Consider the following 20,527-nt stretch of genomic DNA (forward strand, 5'->3'; position numbering starts at 1 on the left):
TTTTACAGAAAATCCCAAAAACAAAAATAAACACTTCCTTAGTAAGAGAAGAAAACCTGAAGAGGACGAAAAGAAATTAAATATGAAGAGACTGAGGACAGACAATATCTCAGATTACTCTGAGAGCAGTGACTCAGAAATTTCAAATAAAAGATTAACAGATTCGTCCTCAGAGCAAAATTCAGAAAATGAGCTAAAAAGCAAGAATGCTTCAAAGATAAATGGAGAAGAAGGAAAATCCCAAACTACTGAGGGATTAGAAGAACAGATGCTTACAGAGAGGCAGTCTCCATGGGATGAAATGCAGGAGGATAAAAAACGTGAAGAGACAGAAAGACTGAAGTCATCTGTCTTCGATCAGCAGGAAAAGTCTTTGCTCCATGCAGCAGAGCAGCCAACACCTTATGAGCAGAATGCCAAGGATCCACATGTTCAAGAGTGCAGTGCAGAAAAACATCATACCGTGGAATTAAAGAATGAGCAGTTTGTCCCCAGACCTCCTACTCCAAAATGTGTTGTTGATATAACTAATGAAAACAGTTCTGAAAAGGAGAGCCAGGATAGTGCTGCAAGTACCTTTGGCTTGCAAACGGTTCAGAAAATAGAATCTCACAGCAGTGATTTAAAACAGCAGTTTGCAAATGCAAATTTCCTTGAAACAAGAAAACAGGAAACTGATCAAAGTTGGGTTAGCAATGTGGTTAACAAGACGGATTTGATACAACCTGGGGTTGTGAAAACCTTATCAGTAACTGAACATTTAAATCCTGAAAAAGAAAAAGTACCGTATGGCTCATTTATGTCTTCATTAAATGTAGCTTCTCTAGCAGAAGAAAGTAAACTACATAAACAAAGTCCAGTCCCTGATTCTGTGAAGTCAAAACCTAGTGCTTCAGTTGATCATCCTAAAACAAAGTCACCTGATGTTAAGCCTAAATTCACCCAATCTTCTGATACTGTGAAGTCTAAGGTTAGTTCCCAAAACAGCCATGCTACTGGATTAACAAGGTCAGCCAATAAAACTGAGCATGATTTGCCGAGGTCTAGTTTCCATCCAGTTCCAGCTAGAGTTAGTGCTCTAGAAGCTACTAAAAGTCCTCTTATCATTGACAAGAACGAACATTTCACAGTATACAGGGACCCCACTCTGATTGGACAAGAAACAGGAGCTAATCACATTTCACCTTATTTGCATCAGCATAATTATCCCCTGCATTCCTCATCCCACCGAACCTGTTTAAATCCAAATGCTCATCATCCTGCATTAACTGGTTCATCCCATCTGTTATCTGGGTCTTCAACTCAGAGTCCGTTGTCCGCTATTAACACTCATCCTCTTAGTACCGCATCTCACCATTCTGTTCATCACCCTCATCTACTTCCTGCAGTGTTACCTGGAGTGCCTACCGCCTCCTTGCTGGGTGGCCATCCGCGACTAGAGACTGCTCACGCTAGCAGCTTAAGCCATTTGGCATTAGCACACCAGCAGCAGCAACAGATGTTACAACACCAGTCTCCACATCTTCTTGGACAAGCTCATCCTTCTGCTTCCTATAATCAGCTAGGGCTTTATCCAATTATTTGGCAGTACCCAAACGGAACACATGCTTACTCGGGACTCGGTCTGCCCTCCTCGAAATGGGTCCATCCCGAAACTCCTGTTAATGCAGAGGCTTCCATGAGAAGGGTAAGTTGTGCTGATTTAATTACATTTTTAGTTGAGGCTGATATCTCTCCAATAATAGTTGTTTATGTACAAACTCAGTAGTCATCTAACTGTGTCATTGAGTATGCAGTAAGGTTGGGTTTTTGCACAGACGCAGAACTAGAAATGGAAATCCAGTAATACTGTTGTTTCACAGTGTACAAGAGTAGAGAGTTTTTCAGCACCTTGATTTCCTGAATATTTTAAAGTGAGATGAAATGTTCAGGTTTTAAGCTTATGACTAAGTGAGGTCAGCCTGCTGGTTTGAGACCTTAAGTCCACAGGGTGAATATTTGTTATTTTAAACTATGCAAAACATCAGATGGGTTAAATATTGGAAGAAGTAGAACAGTCATCTTCCTATTTAAATTTCCTGTATGCTTCTAAATTCAGTTCGAAGTTGTGAAGAGAAACATTCTGTGGCACTGATGAGTCTTTCTTGCCCCCTCCACCTTTGTCTCTCTTGTCTTATTTTACACTTATCTGTGCACCTTCTCTTGGCCTATCTTTTTCTCCCTTTCTGTTCATCTTTATGCACATTCCTGCCTTCATATCTGATTTCTACTCCTCTGTATTCAGGTCAGGGTGATTCCCCTGTCTCTGTGCTGAGCATAACCACTGAAGTCTCAGGAGAAATCGTTTGTGCTTTTCAGCTTAGTTCCCAGTGCTGCAGTGGTGGCTGGCAGGCAGACACAGCAATTACAGGAAAAGTTTTCTCAGCATGCTTGGAGACAGCATGCTCATCGCAGACACGTTATAGGAACAGTGTAAGATGAAGCATGTGCAGCTCAGACAGAAGCTTTGGAGAGCATTGCTGCCAGCTTCAGTTAAATCTCCACTGAGCATGTGCATATTGATTTTTAAAGGCTTACAGCTTGGCCTAATTTGGGCAGATTTTCACAAGGACCACAAAAGGCATGTCGCTGACACTGGTCTTTCTGCCAAATTGAAAGCCTTTGCATCAGGGCTTGGAGCTTCTGAATGATTGTGAAGTTCGGGGGGATTTTTGGTTTTATTTTATATCATGGAGAAAACTATTCTTTCTCAACCTCATTCTTGGGAATAGCCAAACCATTGTGGCGGAGTCTTCCCAAACATTCAGTTTGAGGCAGCCTTGTAATATGAAGTCAGTTTGATCTAAAATGAGATAGTCAAATGCGGGAGGGAGAAAAAGCCTAAGAGAAAACTATAGGTGGATTTATCTTTTCATGTTGCTACCTGCTCCACCCCAAACTGAGGTCCATTTTGAAGAAGTTACGATAGACTGTTTTCACTTTGGCTGCCTGAAGTATGCAGCCGTGCATACTGAGGCATGTAGCTTTTTAATTATGTTGATATGTGGCAATTGTCTTGTGGTGACTTGTCTTCTGGCTCTAGCACTGGAGGCCTTTTTAAATATATTGTTAGAACCTCAGAATGGGCGTTCCCAAAAGCAGTTTGCCTGATTGCCATCTTCAGAGAGGGATCTGTGTTTCAGCGGGAATGGCAGCAGCAGCCCCCTCAGCTCCGGGTCAAGCCACGTGGATGTTCCCAAGGAAGGAAGTGTGTCCCCAAGCTCCGAGTCTTCTAGCACCTGTGGTGGCGGTGTGGCTCACCTCTGTGGGCTGGACCTCCATAGCTACAGGTGGAGTCACAAGGCTGCTTGGGCAGTCCTTGCTGCCCAGGCAGATGTTCCCCCTCTCCTCTAGGGAGAAGGAGATGGGCCTCTTTTGCTAGTACTTTAATTCAGCTTACGGAGTATTTGCGGGAACTCCTGGAGTAGGAAATGTGTGAGCTAAAACTGTTAGTGCAAAACCAAAGAGGTTGGTTTAAATATTCAAAAGTCTAGAAACGAGCACCTGCAGATCTGTCAGATCTGTTTTATAGTGTGTCAGTTTGTTATGAGAGCTTTATTTGCTGCTCTCCTACTATGGCAGTTCTCAAATGGGAGTCACACAGACTGGGGAGCAAGAGAGGAGTGGGCTGCSCAGGCTCCTGGGAGCAGAGAAGGGGCAGAGGTGCTGGCAGTGGGAGCTGGGGTGGAGAAGGAGTCAGAGGCTTTGGGGACCACCGCTCCCCAGCAACATGCTGTTCTTTTCTTCCTGGTCCACTAGTCAGTACATGTTTATTGTAAGCAGGTCTTGAATTGGAGGATGAAAGAAGAATAAAGAGCTACTGTTGATCTGGTTCACAGGGCTATTTCAGAAATTTCAGAGAAGCTATGCAGATAGAAGCTTCCCAAGTAGTCAACTTCATTTGAAAAAAAAAAATAAATAAGGCAGTCACAGTGTGTATAAATGAGGAGGTAGTTAAGACAGGGCTAATAATTGGTATTGCCTGATACTGAGTACATAGGTATGCAGTGCAAAGATTCTATAGCATAGGTAATGGTTTAATGGTATGCTGTTTATGAACTTAGGCTATGTGAAATTATTTGGCCAAATAAAGTGATTAATTAGGATTATCATAATTAAGCTTTTGTCTTAGGAGCAGCCATGCAAGAGCTGTTTATACCCCTTATATTGGGGTTTGTTGTGTAGTTTCAGATGTAATTGTGAAGAAATACTTAGCTATATGTGTCTTTTAAAAGGARTAGTTCTTCCAGCTCATTGAACAGCTAATGAATGGTCTGTTCGCTAGTAACTGAAGTCAAGTGCTGTCAGACTATCACTAGTTTGGTAATTTCAATGAAGGTGCAGATCTAGAAATGGCATGTTCATGCCAAATACTTAAACTGTTCTTAGAATGCTTGTGGATTATATTAACTATTTTGTATGCTGTACATAGAGAAGTGTGAAGACAAAGACCTGATTGAAAAGTGACTTTAAAATATTTTGAAATATGATTGATTTGGTTTGGTTACTGTTAACAGAATACTCCGAGCCCCTGGTTGCACCAGCCCACCCCAGTGACCTCAGCCGACAGTCTCGGTTTACTGAGTCACCTTCCTGTGAGACCATCCAGCGCAGATCCCCTTCGGCCTCTCAAGCTGACAACGCATTCTAGCCCGCCCTTGTCCAAAAGTATAGTAGAGCATCACAAAGAGTAAGTTTGCKGTCACTTAACTATGTGTGCAGGCTGTAGATAGGGTAGCAAGAGACTGTAAATTTCAGCAGCTGACGTGGTCTTCTAGCTTGGTTGTGGTTTATTTGTAAACATGGGTGTTGGTGATGTAGGAAAGCTTGTCAGCATGCCACCAAACAGACTTTGCTCTGTTAAATTTCATAGGTACTTGAGTTCCTGGCTCATCTGAAGGCTTAAGAAAATAGTACCTAATACAAAGAAAAGTTTATTTTGTGTTAATAGGTAACTTTGGAGCATGGGAAGAAAGGTCCTGTTTAGCTTGTTGCAGTACATTCAGACTAAACTGTGTCCGCTTAACCTTTTCCAAACAGAGAACTGGAGAGAAAAGCTTTTATTGAACCTTTACGTTCCGTTACAACTGCACCCGTAAAGACTGAGCTAGAGCAAAGCAGAACACAGACAGCAAAAGAGAGCCATATGCACAGACATTTTGCAGATCCAATGTTGAACCAGCTGCCAAGGCCACCACAGGAGACTGGTGAGCGACTAAGCAAATATAAGGAAGAACACAGGCGAATACTTCAAGAAAGTATTGAAGTTGCTCCTTTTACAGCTAAAATAAAGGCACTGGAAGGAGAGAGAGAGAACTATTCCAGGGTAACATCCTTATCTTCAAGTCCCAAAAGCCATTCAGTAAAATATGACAAAGATGCAGAGCGTTCTGTATCAGAACTGTATAAAATGAAGCATTCGGTTCCACAGAGCTTGCCACAAAGCAACTATTTCACTACCCTCTCTAACAGTGTAGTAAATGAACCACCGAGGTCGTACCCATCCAAGGAAGCTTCAAATGCCTATGTTGATAAGCAGACTAACTGTCCTTCAACAGCAGCTAGTCCCCAGTCTCTCCCTTCTTACATTTCTTCTCTTTCCAAACCTCCCCCTTTAATAAAGCACCAACCAGAGAGTGAAGGCTCTGCAAGCAAGATAGCTGAGCAGCTTTCACAGTCAGTGCAGTCTCACTCAGTAACTTCTTTTAGAAATGACAGCAAGAGCCCTACTCAGCTGTCAGCCTCATCTTCAAACACACTCCGGAGTATGCCTGCCTTGCACAGAGCCCCAGTGTTTCACCCCCCAGTTCACCAGAACCTGGAGAAGAAGGAAAGCAGCTACAGCAGCCTGTCACCTCCAACTCTAACTCCTGTTCAACCTGTTAATGCTGGTGGCAGCAAAATACAGGAATTACAAAAGCCMCCAACCTTAGTACCTGAACCGAAGGAAGCTCAGACAGTTTACAAGGGCATTTCTGAACAAAATTTGTCAGAAATGTGGAAGTCTAATAATGCCCCAAATAATGAAAAAGTGGAATGGCAYGTTGAAAGAATGAGTGGCAAGTCTCTGTCGGCTACAGCATCTGTTATTGTACGTCCTCCTTCTAGTACGAAATATGATAGCGTACCAGTAATGCAGTCGGCTTCCAAAGATCGAGTTAGCGAGAGATCTTCAGCTGTGACAAATCAAACAGATTGCCTGAAAACAGCGGAAGTCAGAGAGACTGGGAGAGTCATTCTGCCAAATATGAACTCAGACAGTACTCGCACACAGTATGAAAAGAAATTTCCAGCTGTCTCGCAAGGCAGCCTTCCTAGCTCTGTCACCCCCACCACAACCATGAACTGCAGTACCAAAATGGATGTAACCGCAGCAGCAGCTACAACTACCAGCGTGTCTAGCTGGGGTAGTTCAGAAGTGACTTACTCCTTATCAAGCACGGTCCTAGCCTGCGCACCGCTGGAGTGTGCGGCCTCGAGAGCCGCGAGTCAGGCAGCGGCGCAGGCCCCRGAGGGCAAGGCCAGCGTTGCGGCTCCAGCGGCACCAGGCAGCGGCAAGGCCGGGAGYGCTGCGCAGCCCAGCCCGGGATTCTCCACCTCGACCGACTTTGTCCACTTGAAAAAGCACAAGGCAGCATTGGCTGCAGCTCAGTTTAAAAGTAGTAACACCAGTGAGACCGAGTCCAGCTCTGTGAAAAATCAGACATTTTCAACCTCTCTCTCCCTAGACAGTGCTATCGTCTGTAATACAATAAACAAAGCAAACTCTGTAGGCAGTGGGCAGACTTCCCAGACAAGTCAGCCAAACTACCACACTAAACTGAAAAAGGCTTGGCTAACAAGGCATTCGGAGGAAGATAAAAACACTAATAAAAAAGAGAATTCAGGGAACAGTGTTTCAGAAATTATTAAGCCATGTACTGTCAATTTAATAGCTTCTACATCAAATGATTTGCAAAATAACATAGATAATAAAATCCTGGCAGATAAGTTTGTGAAAGAAGATAAGCACCCTAGAAGAAAAGCAAAAAGAACTTATGAGTCTGGCTCTGAAAGCGGAGACTCTGATGAAAGCGAGAGCAAGTCAGAGCAAAGGACTAAACGGCAGCCCAAGCCAACCTACAAAAAGAAACAAAATGATCTGCAGAAAAAAAAGGGTGATACAGAGGAAGAAGTAAAACCGAATGGTGTYCTTAGCAGGAGTGCCAAAGAAAAAAGCAAGCTGAAGTTACAGAGCAGCAGTAATAGCAGTGAGTACATTCATTTGATTTCAAAACACGATAAACTAATGTGAACTCTTAACAGTGTTAATTCTGGAGGGTTTGTCGTGCATAGTAGCAGAGGAATGAGAAGAGTTAAAAAGCATGCTCGTGAAAAGAAGTAGGGCTTAGATTCCTCAATCTTAAGGCTATCTGAAATATTCTGATTTAAGAAATGCGATTCTTTGGGTTTTTTTACATACATGTTAACAAACTGTCTCTTGGCCTAAACATAAGCAATGAACTGTTTTATGCTGTCCATCGTAATGCAACAGACTGGTGCGTGTAGTTGTGCCACTGGTATTGACTTTGAGGGAGAGACTTTCTCTATTGTCGAAGTTTAACTCYGGCTTTTATCAGAAGGCAGGGGCGGGCGGTTCCTTGATGGCCTGGTGCTGCTCTGTTGTGATTAGATTAAATCAGTGAAAGGTTGGAGGGAGAGTTATTTCACCCTCCTAAGTAGCATATGTATTCTATGCTCTTAACACCCCTCTTGTTTTAGGGAATAAAGAAGTTCAGGGAAATACCATTTTCAATTTAAATGYTGTAATGTTGCAAGTGCAGGATTATAATTAAGACTTACTTGAGAAGAAACTGGTCTGGCAATATAAGGGATTTTATTTAAGAGCTTRCTTTGTTTTTTTATCCTAATTTATKCTCCTCCAAGGAGAATTCTTTGGTATTTATTTTGTTCAGTATGAGAAAGTCAGCCATTACTTTTTGTAAAGTTTTTAGTACAGTTAGTAAGAGAATGAGCTCTGCTCTCTGTAATTATGCTCTTTGGCATGTTACTCTACTAGTATCTTAGAATACTTGATGATGCCAAAGTTGTACTGGGTCCTGGCAGTGTTGCAGTCTGTCTGAGGTGTTTTGGCCTTGATCCAGTGATAGTATGATTACTATTTTTATTTTATTTTTTTTACCAAAGGGAAGATAAAAGAGAATATGCCTTTAAAATTTCTCTACTTCTTACTCASCTTCACCTTTTTCAGATGAACTGTAAAAGTATATATGTAATGTGCCAGCTCTTCGTGACCTTCATGTTGTCGTAGAACACTTTTTATGGGCTTGTTGTAGAAGGATTGATAACRTAACGTAAGAAAGGGCAGTCTGTTGTTTTGGCTAGTGCTACCTGGGTGTAAGAGCAATACCTGATAGTACTTATGGTGTAGTTTYGCAAGATTGGGTCTGAAAATGGGCTTTGCATATCGTGTTGTGTTGCAGGTAGTGCAGAGCAGCTATTGTACCTTAGGAGACAGGCCTGGCCCGTGGGAGCAGCTCCGTGTGCTGGCCTTCCTCTATCAAAGTCGTAATAGACCTGGGGGTTATATTTCTCCCACCTGACTCGTTTAATGGACTACCGTTTCTGATATTCATATCTGTTTGGGTGAGCTCTGTTACTGTGGTTTCTGAGAAAGAGCTAGTCAGAGCTTTTTTTGTGAAAAAGGCTTTCCACAAAGATTGTTCCAAAAACACGCTCGACTTGGAAGCSCGTTCAGGAAAGAGCAGGCAGGGCTCTGCTCCCCGTAGGTGGCTGAAGATAGCCGGCCCYGGGGCTGGGGTAGTCTCAGCACGTGGGTGGCATCTGGATGCTGGCAGGGTTGAAAGCTGCTTTGTCCCGCTGCTGCCTCGGGCAGCCCGGGGAGCCTGTGCGCTTGCCAGGGCGCTCGGAGCTGCCGGCGGCGCCCTCCCGCAAGGCCAGGAATGTCCTCGGCCTGCGAGTGCAGGGACGYCCAAGCCCTGCCCGCAGGGCTCGAGCTCTGGCAGCTCCGAGACGACTGCCAGGAGCTAGGCTCCAAGGCAGAGAACGCTCCAGGACCAGGACCAGGAAAGCTTGCTGCTTCCAAGTTCAAATGTGGTTGGCCTCACGCTGCGYGGGGAGCAGGCGCGCGGTGGGGCCCGTCCCCGAGGCAGGGGGCAGGGAGTCCGTCACCTGCGAGCTTCCARAGGTGCCATGGCAAGACACAGCACCGCACCCGCGTACCGAGTCCAAAGTTAGCACCCTGCCCTCTGGAGCATCCTGCATCGGGAACGTGCCTCCTGCCGGCCGCGCAGTGCACGAGCTTCCTAGGGTAGAGAGAGATTAAATGGCAGATAGTCCTATCTCTCTGCAGATAGAGTGAGTGCCCTCAWGAAAGTCGTTAAAATGAAGGCCTGGTTAAATAACAACACGGTTCAATTTTGAAATGCGTATGCAAAAGCTGCACGTATTACTCAATAGATCTGCTCCTCATGTTACTCACTGTCAGAGCTGCTGACTTCAGCATCGAAAACAGAATTTGCTGCTTAGTCTTGCAAAGCCGGCAAACTTGAAAGGGAGTAGATGGATTCTATTCCATTTTGGCTGGTATTTTACATTAAGCTCAGATGAGGTCTRTGTAAGTAGAACTGCTCTTCTGTAATTATATCTATGTAACCCTCCGCAAAAATAAATTTTGAAGAAGCAGGACTTCTTCCCGTCACCCCTTTCGTTCATTAAATCATTTGGATGCATTTTCACTCGAAACAAAATTCAAACGTTTCTTTTTGCGGTATTGAATTTCATTACGCATTTGTAAGAGTGATATTCTGGAAGTAGTTTTAGCAGAATATTTAGTGCAATGATACACTTCATATAARGGAAAATGATGTGTCCTGAGTATTCTTGGAGCTTGGCAGGTAGGTAAGCAGTTAAGTGCTCCTGACTATATGACACTACTTGGTAACTGCAGTTTTTAAGCTTCGGTGCTGAAAGGTGAACGAATGGGAGCTGAACAACTTCTAAAAGTGTTGAATGCTTGCTGATCTAACTGGGGCTAAATATAAGGGTGTCCTAGTACCTCCTCTGAAACTCTTGTTACTTTTGCAGCTGGTATACCTCGCTCAGTATTAAAAGATTGGCGCAAAGTAAAGAAGCTGAAGCAAACCGGAGAGTCCTTTTTGCAGGATGATTCTTGCTCTGAAATTGGACCGAATTTACAAAAATGCAGAGAATGTAGGTTAATAAGAAGTAAGAAAGGTGAAGAACCAACTCATTCACCAGTATTTTGTAGATTTTATTACTTTCGACGGTAAGTGCAGCTATTTCCTGATTTTTGGTGTTTTAACCTTTAAAAATAATATTGACAAAGGACTTACATGCCTGAAAGGTTGTCTGGGTTTTTTTTTCTGACTAAATCAATCTGATAAAAGATACTGCCTAATTTAATAGTATTTAGATTTTATTTAATAATGCTTTTGTGGATCGACGCTACTGCTGTTTGAAGCTTTATAGCAAAGACACCAGAATGGCTGCCAGTGTACTTTAGGCAAGCAGAAAGTATAATGCGCCACCATTACGCAGGTGTCTGACATTTGAAATGGGATTTTCCGAAGGCAAGCTTCAGTTACTCTGGACAAGTACAACCGCAGAGCTGCACTAATTCATAATTGTTGCAATGCCAGTGTCTTGTGGGGATGGTGCTCAAGGTTTTATGGGAGTTTTCTGAGGACAGAGGAGTTCTGACCTCCTTTTTCACAATTACGGCCAATCAGGAAAATTTTGTAATTCCAGGAAAAAAAAAAAAGTATCCCAGAATGCAGCACAGCATAAGTGGTGCATGCAGCGCAGTTACGGACGTGGAACAAAACAGCCCTAATTTGCACATGTGCTGCGTTGCCAATGTACGTTTGACAGAGTTTGGACAGGAAATTGCTGTTCCCTAGATCATCATTTTTTTAGAATGAAGCTTTAGTTCTAAAACTCTGTAGTCGTACAGGAATCATTTCAAGGCTGAACTCAGAGTATGTTCTGCGTAAAAGTAATTACCTCCTAAAGTGGCAATGTGGTGATGTTAGAGTTTTAGGTTTTTCTCCTGTGTAAAAGGGATAACATCAGTGATAAAGTTTAACCAGGATCTTAAAACACAGTGATGGAATTTAAAATTGGGAATGTTTCAGATTTACTGTGGTAAATTTATAGAATTGTAATTATTTTCATTGTGTCTAGGTAGTAGGGATTGAACTGGAAATGAGGTTTGCACTCTTGTAAGTCCCTTTTGTAAAAGTAAGCTTGTAATTTYGTTCTGCTTGTTCATCAGATATATGATACGTCTGTATATCATTTTGGTGGTACTTAGTCCGAAGTTTAGAACACTTAAGACTTTAGTGTATTCCTATTCCTGTATTCTGCAAGATGGAATAATTAATTTCTGCTCCCTAAAAATAGGCTGAATATGGGGGGGGTAGTAGAATGGTGTCCCATAGGAAAACTTTTAGCTATTTTAACAGTGAGAAAATAGTTATTCCAAAAATGTTATGTTGTATTAGTGATCTGTGCTGCCTGGAGAAACTTAAATACGATGGCCTAACTCCTGTTCTGAGAGCAGCAGAGTCAAAGGAGCTGCCAAGTTTGAGGCAGACCGAGTGACTGCTGCCACAGCTCCAAAAATCAGAAATAAACAGACCCAAACTTTGGTAAAGCAAAGAAACAAAATACCTGCTATTTCATCTGCGATTTTAAAGAAGTAATAAATATTACAGAAAGGATGGTGAGAGTACACTGAATCTGATAGGTGATCTGCCTAAAAGGTTAATTCTAGCTTCCATGTTTCTTCACTATTTATTTTAGAATCATTTTTGGCAATAGAATTTGTTTTTAAAAAAAACAGGTAAGGTAGCACGCTGAAGCAAGTAGGGAACATCTACTAGTTGCAGAAAGTAAACAATGGGGTTAATTGCTAAGTAAATGAAGTCACAGAATATAATGATATGTGCAGTTAAAACTGTTTGTTTTCATTTTTAGGTTATCTTTCAGTAAGAACGGAGTGGTTAGGATAGATGGTTTCTCCTCTCCTGATCAGTATGATGATGAAGCACTGAGTTTATGGACACATGAAAACTATGAAGATGATGAACTGGACCTAGAAACTTCTAAGTACATTTTAGATATCATAGGGGATAAGTTCTGTCAGTTAGTAACGTCTGAGAAAACAGCCATGTCCTGGGTGAAAAAAGATGGTAAGAGCATTTTAAATGTTGCAAGCTCTGTGTGGTTTTCTTCCGAGCTCTCGGGCGTGGTGGCCCGTGGCGCTCTGCCCCCGCAGGCAGCGCCTTGGCGGCCCCCAGGCCGAAGGCAGCCCGCAGGCCGGCGGTGGGAGAGCCCGGCTTTCCCTGCTGCAGAGCTGGCAGTGCATGATGCGGGAGGGCGCCTCCGCACTGGTACCACGCAGTGCTGAGCAGGAGTGTTTCTTTTGTGGAGCTTTAGTCTGGGCTTCTGAGCACTTTAATCTCCATAGTGTGGTGGGGTTAACCTTGGTGGGGTTGCTGCATGGTGTAACTAAGGTGGTAAACATTGATGGTCTGTTTGGGGAGGATCATGTTCCTTTCCCCCTTCCCGTGATTGCTTCTGAGGGGAAAATTATGAATGCTTCATCTATACAGACCATTCATTCTGTGCTTTGCATTTAAATTTCAGTCTTTTTATTCTGCTTATTTTGTGTTTCAGCCAAAATTGCGTGGAAGAGAGCAGTGAGAGGAGTCCGTGAGATGTGTGATGCATGCGAAGCCACATTATTTAACATTCACTGGGTCTGCCAAAAATGTGGATTTGTGGTCTGCCTGGATTGTTACAAGGCAAAGGAAAGAAAAAGCTCCAGAGGTCGGTTCTGTGCGAGCTCGCTTATTCTATGCGCTGGTTATTGCAACTTGCGTAGAGCTGCTTGTCCCCAAGTGTAACCGACTTTCTCTAAGTGTTAAATTACTATTTGTGTGTTTTGAAATGTTGTATAGTTTTTTCACCCTTTTTCCAGTCAGTAAATACAGCATCAGTCGTTCAGAAAGCAACCGCTATGGTTAAGGGGCTGCTTAGGTCTTTGTCCACTTCTCAGTCCTTCCGTGCAGATTGTCGCAGACAGCTTGTGCCCCGTCTCCCCGGGCGCCCCGGGGCTCTTCCCCCGGGCTCCAGGCCTGCCTCGGGACTTCCTGGAGCCCTGCCAGGCCTGCGCAGCTTGTGATCCTGACTTAACAGCCGACTTTTTTATAACAAAGAAGTAAGACAGAAAAATACTTCACGTGGTACCTAAAATTAGTTTTATGGACGTTTGAAAATCCTGCGGCCTATATACATGCTTAGTTTAGTCTAATTCCTGTACTTTAATAGAAGTGCCTAGCCGAGACTGTGATGAAATATAACAGGATTAACTTGAATACCTGTAATTTTTCAGTGAGCCAGCCTGGCTGCAGCTGAAATGGGGAACAGTTGGAAGATGGATTTAGCTGTGGCAGTGGCTCTTGGGCCGCCCTTGAGGGGCCGCCTGCCCCTGGGTGGCAGAGCCTTGCAGTGAAACGCTGCGCCAAGAATGCGTCCAGCCGTAACGCTGCTTTGAAAAGCATTTCCATGTTTGTCATAGCAACATACAGTGTCACTTACGTGAAATGTTAGTAAAACAAAGTAACTGGTAGATGGCAAATCCCTAATAAATGGAGAARCTCTCACCCACTTTGTCCCCTGGCTTGGAGTGAGAGGCCTCCTACTCTGTGGCTATGAGACATTCCCAAGTCTTTCATCCGAGCCCAAGTTCCTGGGGAAGGAGCAGTGGTGTTTTCCAACACGGAGAGCAGGCGTTAGTGCTTTAATGCTGGAGGCTGCCTCAGCCGCTCTTAACCGGCTTAAGTCTRCGTACGCGCGTGTGCGTGCATCTGTCTGACGTGGCTTGGGATATGCTCCGAAYATTATTTACCCTAGTGGGACATGCAGTCAGAGGCTTTTTATAGTGTGTGTGTGTGTTAGCCAGCCAGGAAAATTTTAGTAAAATGTCTTCAAAGTTGAAAAAGACAGCGCAYAGAAGCGGGCTTCGTTTCAGCCTTCTAGCAGAGAGGATGTTCTCCTTGCTGCTTTCTGCAGGATTATATGCAAAGGCAGAAGTGTGATAGCTCCCTTGTTTGCAGCTTCCTTTCTCATGCTGCTGGGGGATTCTTACAACCTGCACCTCGACTATGAAACTCTGTAAAACTTCAGAACCACTCACCCATTTCTATAGAACACACTTTACACCATTTTTCCTGGAACTGGTGGTTGTTTTTACAGTTGCTAAATGTAATGGAGAAAACATTGGTTTCCCACTGGTGCAGTAGGAATGTTCGAGGTTTCAATATTCAGATGTTTATCAGTGACTTCTTGTATTRCTCCATCCACTGCTACTTTCAGGCAGCTTCTGGTACCATCAATYGGAGTGCTGTTTCATGGCATTTTAGTGGCACATAAAATAAATTACATTAAATAGATAYATGCATCACTACTGTTAGTTTTTCTTCGATTTATGTTTATATTTAGTGTCTTACAAGTTACAAAAGCGATGAAATGGCTAACATCTAATACTTGAGAGGAACATTTGGTACATTGTGTTGATATTACAGTTGCAAGGAGATAGTGCTATAAATGTGTTGAATGCTTCTTTTAGTCTACTGTCTTCAGCTTACATTGCTAGAGCTGAGCGAATTACTAAAAAGATTTGAAGAGTCTCTTAAAAGTGGCAGTAGCGTTCAGTGGATAGTATGCAAGGCTGGGAAGGTGCATGCTGCACCTTCTTCCTGGTGGGGACGGTCTCCTTGAAACGGCGTTCAGCACCCCTCTCTTACCAGTTAGGCCTTTTCTGTACTGCCACCGCTGATTTTCAACYGCTGCGTTAGGGACTTGGGGTTTCGTGGCTGCTTTAACCTGCCGTAAAGCCCGTGATGCAGCTGCCCTTTGCTCTGTGCCACCACGGAGCAGGCCAGAGCGGACACCAAGCACTCGCCTCCCCGGCCCGCTTGGCCCCGTCGGGCTGAAGGACGGCCGCGTCCGGGAGGAGCACTGATTGTGTCAGATTAAAGTGGTCTTACGGTCGCAGTCTGGTTGTGTCTTTTCCATGTTAGATTGGTCAGGGAGGTCTCGCTAACTATCGTAAAGTGAATATACTGCGAAACTCTTACTGACAAAGGTGCACGTTACAGATRCTGCTGTTTCAGATTTCAGCGTTACTAAACGCTGCTTCTTGTTCCTTTCCCTACTGTGCAAAGTGCCTGTTGTTTGCAAATGTTTGTCTCACAGGATACCAGTACAAAAGCCTTATTGTATGTGTAGAAGACCTTTTTTAAAAAAAAAAAAAAAATATATTTTTTAAAAGTTAGTTAGCTCTGTATCATTGTAAGTAGTAAAGCTTCTGTGAAAGGTAAACGAATTGGCCATGTTATTTTGCAGATAAGGAGCTGTACGCCTGGATGAAGTGTGTGAAGGGACAGCCTCACGATCACAAACACTTGATGCCAACTCAGATTATTCCTGGCTCTGGTAAGACTCCCTGCAAATAAGCAGGATGTTGTGTTTCCCTTGCCCCAGTCTTTCTGTGAAGAGRGACCAGAGTTGTTCCTTGAAACTTCTCATTTTCCGTTTTAAAAGTCTACCCTGCAAACTGTGTCAAATGATCTGAGGAAGGCAAATAGTTCTGGGCAGACGAACAGYACGGGGTGGAGGCGATGAGAGGAGAAAGAGGTGTATCCTGGCATGCGGCTGAAGGGGCTCGGGGGCAGCTGAGGGCAATAAGCAGTTGAGAAACCCGGGGTATTTGTTGTGTTTCGTACCGCTCCAGAGCAGAATAGAACAGCCGGAAGGTACTAACAAATCTCACYGTAACCATTAGATTAAAAGGAAATTTTGAGATGGTTCTGCAGAGGAGCATTATGTGGCAGCTGCTTTATGGGGATCTGCTCTATACTGTCCACTTAAATCAGTACTCTGAAGGTTATTTTCTGTGTTGTCCTCTTCCCCTTCCCCCCCCCCCCCAAGTGCAGTTTTGGTTGGACATCTGATTGACTGCTTGAAGGCAAAGGGCAGTAAAGACGACTGCAGTTAACCAAGAACTTGGCAGTAATCCTAAACCCATCAAAATTCAGAATTTTGCTCATAGCCAAACCTGTTACCTGCAGAAGTGCTATTTTGTTTGTTCTGTTAGCACAACTTGACTTGTAATCTCTAATAGCATTGATAGAGGGCAGAGAAAGAAAGGCTGAAYGTGCCTTTAATCCTAGTAAATAAATTTCCAGGTTATTTTAGTCTGGAAATACAGACATAGTTGCTATTTTATGGTTTGTTTTATGTTACTTCAGGTAGAAATGAAAATTGGTTAGATTCCATAGTAAATTCAGACTGTGATTTCCACAGAACAGGTTCTGTACTGAAACTGTTCTTAATTTTAAATTGTGAAGTGAACCACTCAGCTGGAAACAGCACAGTGAAGAGTGCCTGCRTAACCGCCGTTTTGTTCTTTTGTTCATATCCATTGTCAAAGAGTCTTGAATTACATGATCAGATACTAATTTTATTGTCAAGCCATGGCTCGCTTCAGTCTGTAGTTTGACGGTGTTATTAAATGAGGCAATGATGCACCCACTGAACAGTGAGGCGTACAGTAAATAATGAATGACTGGCTTGCTTGTGTGCCATAAAATGGGGATGCTGAGTGAAGTTTAGATTAGTGTAGTATATAATTATTTAATTAAAGACTTCTCTTTCTGCACAAGCTTTAAGGTAAAGTGGATGGTCTTTCGTATTTTGAGTGTTAAATTAAGCATTATTAATAGTTGTGATTTCAAAAAGGCTTACAAGTAGCTTTTTAGCACCATAGTATTTATATTGTGAAGAAAGCCAAAAAATGATTGACAAGAGGCTTACTGATGATTTTCTTCCTCATTGTCTTCTAGTTCTGACAGATCTTCTAGATGCTATGCATAATATTAGAGAAAAATTTGAAATTAAATCCCATTGTCAGTGTACCACCAAACAGAACACGCAAGCTGGGAAGCTCCCTGCAATGAATGGTGTGTCTCAGGTGAGTTTAAAATATGTGTATAGATTGTAATTTGTTGTTCAGATCTTCTGATACTTAAATATCTTTATATTTGAACAATATCAGTCACGTTTTAATTARCATATACAGTGACTAAATTCTGTCCATGTCCTTTGTTAAAGTAAATTGACATATTTAAAAAACAAATCTGTTCTTTACAGGTTTTACAGAATGTCCTCAACCACAGTAATAAAATTTCTCTGTGCATGCCTGAGTCTCAACAGCAGAATACCCCTCCAAAGTCTGAGACAAATGGTAATACAAGTCCAAGGAGTGATGTAAGCACAGACAGCAAGTTAACACCACCTGAATCACAGTCGCCGCTGCATTGGTTAGCTGATCTTGCAGAACAGAAAGCTAGAGAAGAAAAGAAAGGTATATGTTTGATACTTACATATCATGTGCATGATTTTGGGGYCACCAGTAATATATAAACGAATTCTTTAGGGAAAAATCCATGCTATTTTCTGTTTGGCAAAAAGAAAAGAAAATGTTTTTTCCCCCCTTAAATTCAAATTGTAAACTTTAATGCCTTCTCCTGGTGGCATCAAAATCAGTTACCAGAAAAGCCACCAGCAGAATGCATGTGTAATGTGGCAGTGTTTCCAGCTAGAGCATCTCTCATTTGTGACAGGTACTCACTCAGCTGCATGTCTGAGATGCTGAGGAAGGCCTTTTCATGGTCACACTGTTTGACTGCATTTTGAAGGATCTAGTTCATCCTCTGGTGTGTTTTCAGGTGAATAAAGCGCTAGTGCTACAGTATATTACCACCACTATAAAATGCAGGATACCAGAGCTGTTCCTATGTCTAAGTCATGATGCGGCAGTGCAAACTTCCAATAATCATTTTTGTTTTAGAAAATAAAGAATGTCCTTCTGGAAAACACTCAAAGGAAGAAAAAGACCAGGATAATTCAGAGTCCCAGAACTGTAAAACCTCCCCTCATGCATCCCAGAACAACGAGCAGGGATCAACCTTGCGAGATTTACTAACTACAACAGCAGGCAAACTGCGTCTAGGTTCTACAGATGCGGGTATTGCTTTTGCTCCAGTTTACTCCACAGGAACACCAGTGAGTGTTTACAAGATGCATGATTTTCATATTGGGATTTGAAAATCTGTATTGTGTGTTTTTGTACACTTTAGAGTGGCCTGATAAATGTATTTCATTAAATACTAATTTAGAAGTAAAATCTCACTAAATCTTCTTGAAGGATTTAACATATCTATACATGCTTGCACACACATATGTGCATTAACATGTATGTATGTATGTATATACACACATACACAAAAATATGTGTATATATTGCAGCTTTCTGCAAAGGAAGTAGATAACTAAAAACTGATAATGCAATATTGTTGATGTTCTGCTGAAGAAAGTATCTCATTAATTTTATTTGCATTTACCTTATTTAAATATACATTTGTTTATTTCTTAATAGAGTGGCAAAAGTGGAAGGACTATGCCAAACATTCTCGATGACATAATTGCTTCAGTGGTAGAAAACAAGATCCCACCAAATAGAACACCAAAGATAAATGTAAAATCTGAAGTAAAAGATGAGCCAAAGGATGATAGAAAATGTATTCTAGATGACTGCAGTAAATTGTACAATGATATTCAATATTCCTGGATCTGTGATAAGCATGTTTTGTGGCTCAGAGACCATAAAAACAGCAACAACTGGAAGCTCTTCAAAGAGTGCTGGAAACAAGGGAGGGTAGGTATCAAAGACTAGCTCTGTCGGAAAGGTGACCTCAGGATGAACTCTGGAGGAGTTGCTGCAACAGGACAAAGTTTGCCTGACTTCATGTTTGAAAACATTGTTAGTGCATTTTATTGCAGTGGGTAAAAATTTGTCAGGTATATCCCACATACGAACTTTGTGTAGTTTAAATTTTAGTTAACTGCTAATAATGAATAAGAAATGACTGTTAGAGATTAAACCACTAAAAAGTTGTGTGAAGTTCTGGGTACGGTGACTGTCACTGGGAGCGTTGGTAGCAGCTCAGGAGGGCCAAGGCCGCCTCTGCATGTTTCAAATGTATCTTAGATTCCAGTTTAATTGAAGCAAGCCTTTCATTCGGAAAGGAAGACTATTAATTTTTTTTCTTCTTTTTTTAAAGCCTGTATTAGTGTCCGGTATGCATAAGAAAATGAACTTCAGCTTGTGGAAAGCAGAGTCAATTAGTCTAGATTTTGGAAACCAGCAAGCTGATATCTTGAATTGCAAAGACAGCATTATTTCAAACACCAATGTCAAGGAGTTCTGGGATGGTTTTGAAGATGTTTCAAGTAGGTTACTTTGAATGTATTATTCCATTGATTCTCAACACAGTCAATGTTAGAAACCGCAATTAAAATTATTCTTAGTAGATCTTGAGGCTTTGAAGAAATTAAAAAAAAAGAGAAAAAGAAAAAAGAAAGCTCTATATAATTTGTTTCAACAGAATGTGCTGAAAACTTGCATTTTATACCTCTGCAGAATTAAAGATACACTAATACACTAATATACGATTTTCTAACTTATCTCAGACTTACTAGCCAAATGAATATCGTTGTTCCTTAAGTAGTTGAGTTTGTTTTGTCTCCTAATTGAATCTCTTTAAATTAATAATCTTTTCTTCTACGTATGAAATCTTTATAGAGAGGTTAGATAGAGTTCAGTTATACACTGTAGTTGAATGTAAGTAAAACATCTAAAGTGTATTAGTTTTTAGTAATTAATATGCTACTTGCAGAACGGCAGAAAATAAAAAATGGGGAAACAGCTCTACTAAAATTGAAAGATTGGCCTTCTGGTGAAGATTTCAAGGCTATGATGCCAGCAAGGTATTTGCATTTAAAATCTAGATATTCTTAAGGTCATCTCCATGTTGTTTTTTTCTCTCTTCATAATGGCACAAATTCAGTTGTAGTTGTCTTCCTTTTCTCCTCTAGATATGAAGACTTATTAAAAAGTTTACCTTTGCCTGAATATTGTAGTCCAGAAGGAAAATTAAACCTGGCTTCTCATCTGCCAGGATTTTTTGTCCGTCCAGATCTGGGACCCAGACTATGCAGTGCATATGGTGAGTATCTCTTAGAAGTGTAGCAGATACCTCCTCCCTTGGAGGTGTAGTGTATCGTGTGTTAATACTTGATAGAAAACTAAGCTGATTTGGAGGATTATTAGTGACTGAGTGCAGGAGAAATCCTTTACTGACTTGCCTAGTAACAGGACATGTCCTAAAGCATGAGACTTGGATACTCCTGCATTTCTTGCATTCTTCTGAAGCATGTAAATGGGTGGTTATATTTGCACAAACATAGTTACTGTTTTAATAATGATATATGACAATATATTTCATGAGTATTAGCGTGTTTATAATTTTGATAA

General features: G+C 41.9%; 1 protein-coding gene across 1 annotated transcript in view; it reads left to right on the forward strand.

Moving 5' to 3' along the window:
• JMJD1C (jumonji domain containing 1C) overlaps positions 1-20,527 on the forward strand; it is a gene marked incomplete at its 5' end in the record, with an annotated part of 164,381 nt that overhangs the window by 131,231 nt on the left and 12,623 nt on the right. The window contains 14 exons of the mRNA XM_085301604.1: positions 9-1,687; positions 4,557-4,729; positions 5,080-7,289; positions 10,147-10,348; positions 12,061-12,275; positions 12,763-12,915; positions 15,496-15,585; positions 16,995-17,122; positions 17,302-17,515; positions 18,002-18,216; positions 18,590-18,868; positions 19,275-19,443; positions 19,890-19,980; positions 20,089-20,219. Coding sequence (XP_085157730.1) covers positions 9-1,687; positions 4,557-4,729; positions 5,080-7,289; positions 10,147-10,348; positions 12,061-12,275; positions 12,763-12,915; positions 15,496-15,585; positions 16,995-17,122; positions 17,302-17,515; positions 18,002-18,216; positions 18,590-18,868; positions 19,275-19,443; positions 19,890-19,980; positions 20,089-20,219 — 5,949 coding nt within the window. The remainder of the gene's footprint in view (positions 1-8; positions 1,688-4,556; positions 4,730-5,079; positions 7,290-10,146; positions 10,349-12,060; positions 12,276-12,762; positions 12,916-15,495; positions 15,586-16,994; positions 17,123-17,301; positions 17,516-18,001; positions 18,217-18,589; positions 18,869-19,274; positions 19,444-19,889; positions 19,981-20,088; positions 20,220-20,527) is intronic.

This window comes from Rhea americana, unplaced genomic scaffold (genome assembly GCF_003343005.1).
Source record: "Rhea americana isolate MKP2758 unplaced genomic scaffold, rheAme1 scaffold_179, whole genome shotgun sequence".
Classification (NCBI taxonomy): domain Eukaryota; kingdom Metazoa; phylum Chordata; class Aves; order Rheiformes; family Rheidae; genus Rhea; species Rhea americana.